This window comes from Gavia stellata, chromosome 4 (genome assembly GCF_030936135.1).
Source record: "Gavia stellata isolate bGavSte3 chromosome 4, bGavSte3.hap2, whole genome shotgun sequence".
NCBI classification, from domain to species: Eukaryota; Metazoa; Chordata; class Aves; order Gaviiformes; family Gaviidae; genus Gavia; species Gavia stellata.
In genome coordinates, this window is record NC_082597.1 from 30,862,616 (window position 1) to 30,875,135 (window position 12,520).

General features: G+C 35.9%; 1 protein-coding gene across 1 annotated transcript in view; it reads left to right on the forward strand.

Annotated features, from left to right (window-relative positions):
• The window catches only part of DOCK4 (dedicator of cytokinesis 4), a 224,539-nt gene that overhangs the window by 150,820 nt on the left and 61,199 nt on the right, over window positions 1-12,520 (forward strand). The window contains 3 exon segments of the mRNA XM_059817216.1: window positions 2,565-2,692; window positions 4,853-4,987; window positions 9,505-9,603. Of these exon segments, the coding sequence (XP_059673199.1) occupies window positions 2,565-2,692; window positions 4,853-4,987; window positions 9,505-9,603 (362 nt within the window).

Below are 12,520 nucleotides of genomic sequence, written 5' to 3' on the forward strand. Positions count from 1 at the left end.
CCTGATCATTTTATGAGCTTCTGTAAAAATGGGATACTTGAAACCGTTGAATAAGGATGCCCAGTTTTGCCTGAGATACTTCAGGCCATAGTGTATGTTCGAGTTGGCTATTTACAAGTCAAGTGTTGCTACACGTAGATTCTCTGGTCTTCAAAATGGAGTTCATAATGCTGTGCTTACATGTAAGCAGTGCACAGAGTAGTAGGCACCTCAGAAAAGGTACCAATCCTGTGTGTGCTCATCAGGAAGCTGCTTAGAGTTAACTAAGAAGAACCACCTTGGCGCAGGGCTGCTCCTGTTTTCTCCTGACCTTCTGGGCTGTGGGATTTGAGTCGTAGCTGCAAGAGAGGACCTGCTGTCCTCAGAGGACCTACGGCCCAAAGGATAAGGCTCACACCAGTAACGTGTGAAAGAGCTACTATAACTGCACTGTGACAGTTGTGGAGTTGAGTTGTGATTTGAGCATTTGCATGGGAATGGAAGACCAGGTTCAGTGTTCTGTCAGCCTGGATTCAGCTTCTTATCACCTGCCTGCCAGGAAAGTACCCCAACCGCAGAGCCACGGGCTGGTTTACACAGTGAACCCTTCATCTTTTCTCTTGAAGATGGGTTACCAGATAGTCAAGAATTCAGTATGTGCAAAGCCTAGTGGAAAGCAGGGAAAAGGAGCCGTCCCCTGTAACCTAGAGGTTAGGTCTTTTGTATAGGAAAGGAGAGTCCTGCTTTTTTGCTTCAGCTGAAGGCATTAGCTCTGGTTTTTCCTCTATCAGTAATCAATAAGCAGATTTAGTGGTGGGGATCAGAAGCTGGCACTTTCCTAAGCACAGGTCTGGACATTAGCCATCTTCCTGCTCGCTTTCCTTTTGACCCTATAGACCTTGCAGCAGATGGGTCAGTGGCAGCTGTGCACACTTGACATCTCAGACTACCTGGGGCAACACTTTGCTGAGCTTCTGTTTGTTAGGTAGGCAAAAAGAAAATGCCTTGTTGGTTTGGTTGAGATGCTTCTGCCCAGCTGCAGTGCTACTGGCAGATATGAACTCTCAAGGCTGGTCCTGATGAAAACCTACTGAGGTGCTTGCAGAAGTAAGCAGTCGCTGGATAGAGGCTATTTGTTTCCCAATTTTGGGTTCTAGTACCACTGGTTTTATATTCATTGATGACCTTTTGCCTATTGCCATACAGTCTTTGTTTATATTTTTCTTCAGTAGGAAGATGTAGCAGAACACCTGAATAAATTATAAGCATGAAACACCCATTTAAGAAGAGTAGGCAAGCTTTTTTTTGAAAACAAGAATATACTTAAATAGTGTGTACAAATCAACTTGTCCATATGATTTGTCTTGTGTTATACAGATAACTAGACAATGAAAACAAGGGAATAATAGAGAAAAACAAGATTAGTGCTGTATTTCAGTGAATGAAAGAGGCATTAAAAAAAAATAATCTCAGAATAAATCTATCTTTTTTCTCCCTCCTGGAAAAATAGAAGTAATATTTGAGGGGGAAAAAAGTGTTTATAGAAAGACTAATCCACAAACAGTACCTGTTGGCAAAATGATTTTAAAGGAGTAATTTTCTAGCTAGAAAAACTCAATTTTTAGGAAATAATTACATTAATGAACAAAGGAACTGAGTAGCATATATGTAGCATATAATGTAATGTAGCATATAATCATCATTAAAATTTTAACAGAGGAAATGATTCAAGTACATTTCTATGAGAACATTATTTCTCAATTATGGAAAAGATCTCAAATCAACAACAAAATGAAAACATGTAACACCCATTCCATTTATCAAGTTGTAAATAGGTATTTAATGTGTTATCACAAGTGTAAGTATTAGGGCTCTTCCCATTTAACATTGTCTTTAATTATAAGGAAAAGAAGCAAGAAAAAGTAGCATGTTAATGAAGTTCTTGCACAATTTTGAGAAAATTCAGGACTGAAAATAGCACCAAAGAGCTGTGTTTAGAAAATTAAATAGAGGAAAGGCAAATCATTTTATGTAGATACCAGTAGTCTAAATTGCTCATACTCAGTAGGAGTGAGGAATCTGGAAAAGTGAAAAACCTGAAAGAAATCTGAAAGTACTGCTTGTCTGTGAAGTAGAATTCATTTGTAGAATAACATAAGTTCAAGACGAAGTCTATTGTGACCTTGGCTTGCAAAGGGATCCTGTCACATGGCAGGGAACACTAGAGCATAATTTCACAATATTTTGAATACAAGTATTACTGTGCTAAGATTTTTTTTGCATGACAGTTCAATAAATACTTAGAATTTTCTGTTATATATAGTATATTCCACACAGTGGTGTTTTTCTCCAGCCATGATATGACATGCTGACTTTCAGTATATTGTTTATTCTTCAAATATTTGCTTTAGGATATTATGATTATGAATTAAAAGCTTCTGCTTATCAAAAATGTTGGTTAAAGCAAGTAAAAGCTTCTGCTTATCAGAAATACTGTTTTGGACTGAAGACACATTTTATGTCTGTATCAAAATTAAATGATTCTATGAGAAGCTCCTACTCATAAAATTTTTCATTTTTTCCAGATTCTCGATATATTCTTCTTCCGGTAGTTTTACATCATCTCCACATGCATTTACAAGAGCAGAAGGACCTTATAATGTGTGCACGTATCCTTAGCAACATATTTTGCCTCATCAAGAAGAACAGCTCAGTAAGTAAACACCATGTCACATCCACAAGGTGTTAAACTTCTTTATATGGCTCAATGACATTTAATGACACAAACGGGACCTTGACCAAATCCATTTTAAAGAGTTCTCTGTGTAATGATTCTACATAAACATGTCATTTTGATTTCTCATGAGCCTTTTCTTCCCATGCAAGAGTATTTTAATTGTAGCGCACAGTGTTCTGCCAAGCTTTGACTCTTTTTGAGTGTTGTGTTGGACAGAAAGAAATGTCCACTTTCTTTTAGAGGCATTTTCTATTGTGGGCAGTTTAGTCATAGGGGACACAGGAGTGATACAGGTAAATAGATTGATATGAGTATTGCAAGGGGGGCTGCACTTGATTGTTAGTTGATAAACTTTGTGGTCAGTTTCTGATGTTTGTGTTTCTAAATTCATCTGTGAAAGCTGCATATGAGAGCTAGCTTAGGTAGGTGTATTGCAAATATGAAGATGATGGAAAGTTCAGACAGGCAAAGGGATATAATACAATTAAAAACAAACATTGCCTGTATTTAGCGCAGTACATGCATATCAAGGCCAGCATACATTACATTGTAATGCATTAGTGAGAACAGTTTTATGTGTTTTTTCATTTCATACCACTGTCAGCAATTAAAGTTGCTCCATCAGTGATTTGATATGGATGGGGCTTACAACTTTGGCACTGTAAAAACATTTTCATTGCAGCTGCTCCTGGATTAGTATAATACCTCATCACAAGTTAAAGTGATAGATGATAAAGCATAGCTGTGGTTTTGGATCAGGAGAAAGGCTTGTGTCTGGTCTTAATTTCAGGAGACCTTTCATTTGGAGTCATCAAGCCAGAGATGTACACAATAACAAGTGGATGTCTACATAAAACTCTCCCCAATGTTCAGGATATGCAGCTACTATTTTTAGTAGTCTTTGAGTCACTGAGTGTGTTAACAACTTGGTGACTTTCATATGGTTTTTGTGGATCAGTTCAGAACTTCATTACTTCCATAGTAATCAAAATAATTTAGAGGTTGAGGGAACAAGTGAATTTGCAGTCAGGCAGCTTTGAAAACTAAGATAGTTGGCCATTCTAATAGTAGTTTGTACATGAGTCCCCACGGTTGATACAGTTCCTAAATACACTGTATATTGTCTGCCTTCATAAGTAGCAAAGTTAACAGTTGTTTGATACTAGACGAAGTGACAGAGAACATGGCCATGACGCTAGACGCATCTTGAATCCAATCAGAAGTTTTGAGTTTTGTTACAAATCATATTCTTTGGGTGTGTAAGAAGCAAAAATAAAATTAAAAAAAAAATCACTCCTACACCTTGATGTCAGCAAAGTTGAATGATCTGTTTGTCAGCTGAGTTTTAGTTTGGTTGTGTGCATTTGATTATGAAGTGTTTCTTTCTGTGAAGAAATGTCATCTTAAATTGTGGATAAAATCGCTCAGATTAAGATCGTGTGGTCTGCTGCAGTGGAGACAGAAAACAGTGTTGAAGCAGGGAAAACATTTCTATCTGAATTAAAAGGGAAAAGTAACTACAACTTGACTTCATCAAGTGTTTTCATGCATGTAATTAAGGTATTCATGGTCTCTTTTGGCAGTGAACACTTCGGTTCCTTTGTATTGATGTTGCATACAAGCAGTTGTAGGCTTACATAAATGACTAATTTGTTTGTGCTACTCAGTTGATGGGAAGCAATGTAGCTGGTCATTACTGCTGAAGCAGGTCTTGAAGGTTGAGCACCATCTGCTTGTTTCTGGTGATAGTTTCAAAGTGTGAAAACAGAATTCTACTTTTTGGAATTTAAGCCTCTTTTGGCAATTTCCCCAGAAAATACATGGGCGTTACCTATAATAATCTTGCCTGAAAAGTTCTCGTATATTATTTAATGCTTTCTTCTAAACATTACTTGAAAATAGAGCTATGCTAATTTGATGAACACTTACATATTCAAAGTCATCCCTGTAATTGTCATCTATATTTGAGTGCAATGTAATTAATTGAAAACTGTTAGGATAAACAATATCTTAATTAGAGAATAGTCCTTGTTTCTCGAATGTAATGTTCCTTTGTTTCTAAAATGACATTGAAGGAACTATGCCTGTGGTCATCTTTCTATTTTAAAATCTTAAATGTTTTATTTGTTATTTAAGGAAAAATCTGTACTGGAAGAAATTGATGTGATTGTAAACAGCCTGCTAGATATTCTGTTAAGGACCATACTAGAGATCACCAGCCGACCACAACCATCAGGCTCCGCTATGCGCCTCCAGTTTCAAGATGTGACTGTAAGTTTTTTATAATGAAATAGCTCACAACTGTCACTGGTTGGACAACTAGACTTGTGACAATATTGTCTTTAGATTGTAATTCACAATGTCAAGATTTTGTGTATAAAACAGAGAATGAGGAGAACAAAGAAAACTTTCTTGCATTTCATTTTCAGTGGAAAAAGTAATTTTTTTCATTAAATTTATTTATAAATTGTGACCCAGAAAAAAACCCCAAATGATAAAATTTCTTTTGAGGCTGTTTCAGGTCAATAATTATTTCATTACATTTCTTTTGTTGACAAATGTAATAGCTTTCTGAAACTTTCTTTAAGTTTGAATTCCTGAAAATGGAAGAGTATCAATCAATAACATTTCACTTCCTAAAATGCATACAGTTTTACATGATGAAGCAGCTCTAAAAATTCCTGCAGAATCTGTGTTGCTAACTTGTGCAAATCCACATTTATTAATTGAAAGGCATTTTGTTGTTCTCTGGGCTGAGCATTTGAGCTTCATTTCTATCACACGAAGCAGAGCAAAGATGATGGATTTAGAAGATTAACCAATGATATTTTGGTCAACCTGCTGTAGCAACTCATGCAAACTGGAAGGTTGAAATGTAGGCATTTACAGGAAAGCCTATGATGAGCATTGACAAAACAAAATGAAGTGTTATTTTGCTTTGTTTTCAGCAAGGTTCCCAGTTTGCTTTTGAAGGGCAAATCAGTTCTAATATAGCAAGAGATATGATCCAATATGAGGTGAGGGGGTGACATTTTGTGCAGAGAACATACTATGCTGTGTGATTTACCATCTCATTATACATTTAATTAATTGCCCAATTTTTACACTGTCGAGGTTTTCGTTAATGAATAGATGGTTGCTTTTCAAACCAGAATTTCCTCTGAGATCAAACATTTCAAAAAGCATTTAATAGTTGTAGAAGAAATGTGTTACTGAGTTTTTTGTTTGTTTGTTTTACTTTATTCCACAGAGAACAAATGTTATGTGGAGTGTTTTATGGAGCTGACCAAGCTCTGTAGTAAGATAACACCATGCTTTAATCACTGTGATTCAGCAGGACTATACATCTAAGAATTTTTTTTTGTTTTTTTTTCTTTAAGTTACAAAATTACAAATGTACACTGTGTGGCATCTCAGACTATTAGAAGAAAATCTCAGCTGAAGTAAGGGTTGTAGTATTAGACTGTTAGTGTAGCAAAGCCCTGAGCTTATTTGTTTCTTTTGAGATATCCACTTGCTTGCAGATTAAGTGTTCATAAAACACCATGACAGCCTAATTCTTTCACACCATCAAAAAATTAGACTCTGAAAGTGCTTTCAAGTTGCAAAATTTTCTTTTTATGCATCAGAAAAGCCATGTCATTGTCACCACAGGCATCTCAAAGAATGCTTAATGTGGAAGTGACTCACAGCACAGCATAAGGCAATTATATACATTTATGTAGAAACATCATGCAGTATGGGCTTATGGCAACACACGGAGCCAGATTCTTGGAACTATTTGTAGAGCAAGTATGATAAAGTACTCAATGTGAGTACAGCAGTAGAGTCTGTTTCAGTATATTACCATTATTTCAAGCTCCATGTATCATAAAATATTGTGAGATGTATTATGGCAGCACCCTGGATAAAATTTTGTCATACTTCTGCATCAGATACAGCCTTCCTTGTGGAAGTAGTCCCAAACTCATCTCAGTGTGATCTTCTAGGCCCACGTGCCACTGTTTTTCAGCATAAAGAAGCAGCATAAAATCAGGCAGCATCGGGCTATGTGCTGCCACAACTGCACCGTTTCTTTCATCTCATGCAGTTTTGATACCTTGGTACCATTTCAGTTTGCAGTGAAGAATCTTGTTAGGTGGTAACCTGCCAAATGGACGTGATGCTTTAAACTGAGCACAAATAAAACATGTCTTCAGGGTGTCCGTGTTACAGTTGTTGCACTAACAAACACTGAATTTAATGCAATAGTGAAAGTGAAACTTCTCCTTTAGGACGTCAGTGATTTAGACCTTTAGATTTCCTTCAGAAAAAGGCATTTGCATATAAAGAGTTAGCAGAAAGCAATCCAGTTACAGTGAACCTTTATTGAGTTCAGAATTTGGAAGTTCAGTTCCTCAGAAGCTAAATGAATTGCAATTTAATTGTGAGATCTGTGTATTTTAATAATTGTGCTCCTTAAATAAGATACAAAAAATTACTTCAGGATTCTACCTAAGTGAATTGGATATGATGCTTGGCTTGACTTATGACACTAGAATTGGATCCTAAATGGTTTTTATCAAGGTCGTTATGTGTGGGGAGTTTGCTTTTGTGCATGATTCGCATGTACCCTGACGAGTTAGTCTGTGGCCAACACTGGCAGAAATCTTATACATTTTTGTGTTGAGTTCAACAAATGCAGTTGAATGTTCATTATTATTTTAAAAACCAGCTGCCTGTATAGCTACCTACATTTGAATCAAAAGCTCAAATTTAGAAGTCAGTTAACAATTAGCTAAAGCTGGTACCCTTTTAAAGCTAATCTGTCTGTCAACTATAATAGTACGGCTTTCTATAATAGTGATTTTTAATATACTACTATAAGTCGAAGTAAATGTGGGAACATAGGAGGAAGGTGACTAAAAAGGACTGCTTAAAATACTTAAGCAAGAAGGGTAGTATTCAAGAGGTTCATACTCAAATTTTGTCACTCAAGCTAGCAATCACATAAGCTTACACCCTTATTTATTTACTCTGCTTATGTTGGCTAATTAGCCAAATCTGAGTGGTCTCAGATTTTATAACTGGAATAAAAGTCTCCAAAAATTATGCCTATTTAGATGAACCTACATTCTACTAAATGGCATGATAAAATCATATTGAGGCTAGATAAAATTAAATTGAAAATATTGCAAAATAATGATAAAAGACTGAAGTCTTTTTGTTTTCTGAAGAGAACCTGATAGGGTTGGAAATAAATTTTCAGATATTTACAAGATAGCAGCTGTAACCTTGATGGTTATGCCCAGAGCATGAAGATTAAGAGACTTTGTAGCCTTAGGATGTCGTTTTGAGAATGCTGTGTTCACTGTAAAAAGCAATGGTTTTGCAGGGACGTAATTAATTTGGGATCATTATTTCAGTGTAGAATCTTATTGTGGGCAAGACAATTATTATTTTATCACCATGTTGGCAGTGAAAGCCATCACCTCACACACCACCAAGTATACAAGGTACATACAAGTATACAAGTGATTTAGGCCTTCCAATGTAAAATCCAGAATAGCCGTTCCGGTGAAAACATACTCCTTTTTGATCTTATTTTCTGTTTTTAATGAAAGATGGGGGAAAAATCTTCCCAAAATTTGACTTGACAAACTAATGAAAGACACCACTTTAAAGTACTGTTATCATACCTGTCTGTTCTCCCAGTCTCATTCCCCATTCCTGGTAGAGAGGCCAGAAGTGTATTTCCCACTTTTTAACAAGCTTGTAAGATTTCAGGATTGTTCTTTTTAAGCACTGGTATGCAATCCAGACCTTTCACTCTTTCCTGTCATTATCTGTTCTGCAGTTGAACCAGATTGATACCATTTAGTGTTTCTTCCCAGTTCAAAAGTGAACAAGTAGACAGGAAAATGGGAGAGGGAGAACCTATTCCTTCCCATAATTTCTTGGTTATTTGATCGTTCACTGGAGATACCCAGTGCTGTTTTCTGCTCTCTTGCTCCTGAATCCCATGCTGTTGGAAGGACAGCCTGGTGAATGTGCATCAGTAGAGGCAGCAGGGAATCTGTGTAGTAGTCCAGTAAGTCCCTCAGCTGCGCCTTGAAGTGTCCCTTTTCTGGACTGTGGAGTGTGAATCCAGGAATTGGCACTGTGGGAGAGAGTGGTCTTATCCTGTGATTAAGCTCAACTTCTAGATACATGTTTTAATGAGGAATTCCTCTGTAGGTCCAAGGAAACTTCTGATCAAAACATTTTCAAAATTTGTTCAATCCTATAAGTGAGTTTTCTTTTTGACAAATACGTTTTTTTTTTATGATGGAAAAATGTTTTGAAAAAATTCCCAGCTAACTCCATTAATTTCTTCCCTAAAGGAAAACAATAGCATTCTTCCCAGAATTGTTGCAAAATATTTTTGTTTATATTTGTTTCAAAACTGAGTTGACTAAGAGGTTGTAATTTTAGCAATCTAAATAATCTGTTTAAAAACAGATACAAGGGAAACAAATCACTAATCAAACTTTTACTGGTTTAGACCTTCTGGAACTGTTTCAAATAGGTTTTGCTAAACAAGTAAACTGCATTTGGGGAAAAATAATTCTTTAAATGGAAAGGATGTTCGTAGCTAAATTAATGTATTTTCACAAAATATGGAGTCTAAGGAACAATGTTTCCTAATTTTAGATTAACAAATGCAAGAGAAGTTGATTATTTTTAAGTGCTTATAATATGACAGTTGAGGCTCAAATACAGAAAACATTATAATCTATAATATTTCTATTATTGGCTTATCTGAACAGGGGGAATTTGTCTCCTGTTTGTTGTCACTCTTGCGACAAATGACTGATAGACATTACCAACAGCTTCTTGATAGCTTCAACACAAAGGAAGGTCTGAGGGTAAGTAACAGAATTGTCTTTCCACTTGTTCAGGTCTCTTTTTATTTTTCTTTTTGATTTATCTCCCTTTAAGATATTCCTGTGCTTTGATGAAACACTTCAGTATTTAAATGCAATCTGTTTTTTAGATTAGCTAACTTTTGCACAGGCTTTCATGTGTACTTAGGTCCACTTTATGGTGGGGCTAGGATTCTGTTGCTTCTACAATGGCAGCAGATAGAATAGGGATGGGGGGGATTATGTAATAGTTTTAAAGCCATAAACTTAGCCTCAAAGCCTGTTTTAAAGATGGTGTCAATCTAAGGTTACAAAGTTCTGTTCGATTCTTCCTGCCAGGCAGATGCTTTTTTTTGTTTTATTATATGTATTATTTATTCATTCATTCATTAAATTATATACAACAATGGCAAACACATAGCTTGAGAAATGTATATTCAGCTAACTCTCCATTTTTCTTAACTGTGCAGCCAGTCCTGTCAGGAGGACCTGTCAGACTTGTAATGTCTATCTGCCCAGTTTGATCATGGAAGAGAGTAGCTGCAGGACTCTTGCAGGGCAGCTTCTACCAGTTTCATTGATGGAGTTACCAGGTTCACGGAGATATAGCATTTTTAATTCCTTTTTTGGAGGAGGAGGATGGATTTTTTAAAAATGTTTCAAAAGTTAAGATTTCCTGTATAAAGATATACATTAAGACTTCCACTCTGCTAGACCCTCAGAAACTTACATAGTACCAAATTTGATCCACACAAGGAATCTTCAGTGATCACTTATGCCTATTACTCAGCCAGTGATCCTAGACAGGACAGTAATAATGACCTAGTGTGTTAGTATATTTTTAGATGTTACTCTTAAATTATCATTTGATAAACTTAAATACTAGCCTGAAAAGGGGAGTCTAGTCATGGTGCCGTTTCAGATTTCCTCAAATTCCTGATAGCTGTTTAGAGCTGTTCTGAAGAGATCATACCATTTGTGGTGCCTTTTCTTTGTAGTTAGGTGATATTGAGCTTGAAAGATAGAAAATGCTGCTGAGAAGTTCTCTCTATCATGAATCAAGGATACTACCTAGGAGTTATATAGGGTGGACAATTTTTATACTAGTATTACAGCATCTGTTTTCACCTAGCATAGTCGCTATCCTTAGGCAATTTTAGGTATATGTTATGGAACCTAGGCATTTTTTACTGAAAATATATTTTTACCTTTTGTTTGAGTTCTGAGAAGGTCTATATTCCTAGGTTTAGATTTTTATATTTCATAGAGGTTTCAAGCCTGATTTCTGCTTAATGTTTCTATGAAATACAGTTTTGAATTTATTCAGACTTTCTTGCTTCTAGAACATGAAAAATCTCTAGAATTAATGCTTGAATGGTGTTTGATTTGACACATTTATATTCCCCCCACGCACATACCCTACTATTATACAGAGACATACGGAAAGCAGCTGTAGCCAGTGCTATCAGCTATCAAAATAGAGGTCTTAAGAACTCAAGTCCAGAGTTTGTTATTTCCATTCAGATCTCATCAAATCAGCATCAGCTCCACCAGTGATTCAGTGGCAGTAGGTTGATCATAATTACTGCAGCATTCCTTCTCTTCTGAATCTTAAATAATATATTGGGTTTTTCCCTCACTTGGAAATATCAAATATCACTGAAATGTGTATAACTGAGTGAGAGGGCAAGATGAGAGCTAGTGTGTGAGGCTGACACTGCTGTTAATCATGAGATGATTGTGCATGATTTAAGTTATCTAAACCATCTTGCCACTTACCTCTGTTATTTTTCTTCTTTGTTTGCCAAGTGTGGAACTTCCTTGGTATTTTATACTGCTCTAAGATATGCTTCTTAGGAAATGACACCAGTATGAGTAAATGAAGATTGAGAAGGTGTAAATATCTGTGATAAGACTTTTCATGGTCTGAGATGCTTTTAGAGGCTGAACTAGTAGTCATAGTTAGTCTTGTAGCTAGTACATACTTTGGGATTTACGCTTCAGTGGTAACTACCATCAGCTTGCTGTATTTTTGAATCCTCTTTTTGCCCCCTGGTCAGTGATGTTGAAGTGGATTGGGTCTTCCCTAAGCCACATTACAAGTTACAAATCTGATATGGAGTTTTGGACTTATCTGAGTGTAACCCAGCCCTTTGAATTGCTATCTGCTGTGCTTTTTTGCTTTGACTACCTCTGCTTATAATTAACCATCTATACTGAATGATTAGGCAGTGATATCACAAGGTATTTCTTGTTTCTTCCAGACTAAGTCTCAAGGTGACTATGTCAAGTGCTTGCATGAGTGCATGTTTGCACAACATTTGTGATACTATTAAAAAAATATCCCCACCAAACCACTTCTCCAAACAAAAATACACTCATGCAAGTACTTGTAAAAAGGGAATGAAGGTTGTCATTCATTCTATTGAAATATATTTGCAGTTCTTATTATTTTTTTTTAACAGTCTATACCAAAATTATTGAAGACTGTTTCCAACTTGTTAATCACAGTATAGCAAAATGGAGACTTCGAAGGAATGACATGTACACATTTTTATATGACACACATCTGAGTGATGCTTTAAACAAGTGGGGTTTTATGTGAACATTTCCTCTATTTTGTAAATATATTTAGTTTAAGTAATCCACGTGGTGACTATTTTTATGTTAGTCAGTTCTTTAAGAGAGTCAAGTTTTTTTCCACACAAAGTAGAAGATAGAAAAAGCATTTTATATTTGAAAACATGCAAATGAAGTAAGAAAGAAATGACAGGGGATTCATGGCTGAGTGGTAGCACCAGAGACTATACTTCACTCACTTTTTGAAACATTGAATTTAATGAGGCAGTAATTTTAAATGCTTCCTTTTATCTTTCATTATTATTTTAAAGATATGCTCCTTTTGCTTACCACAAAATAC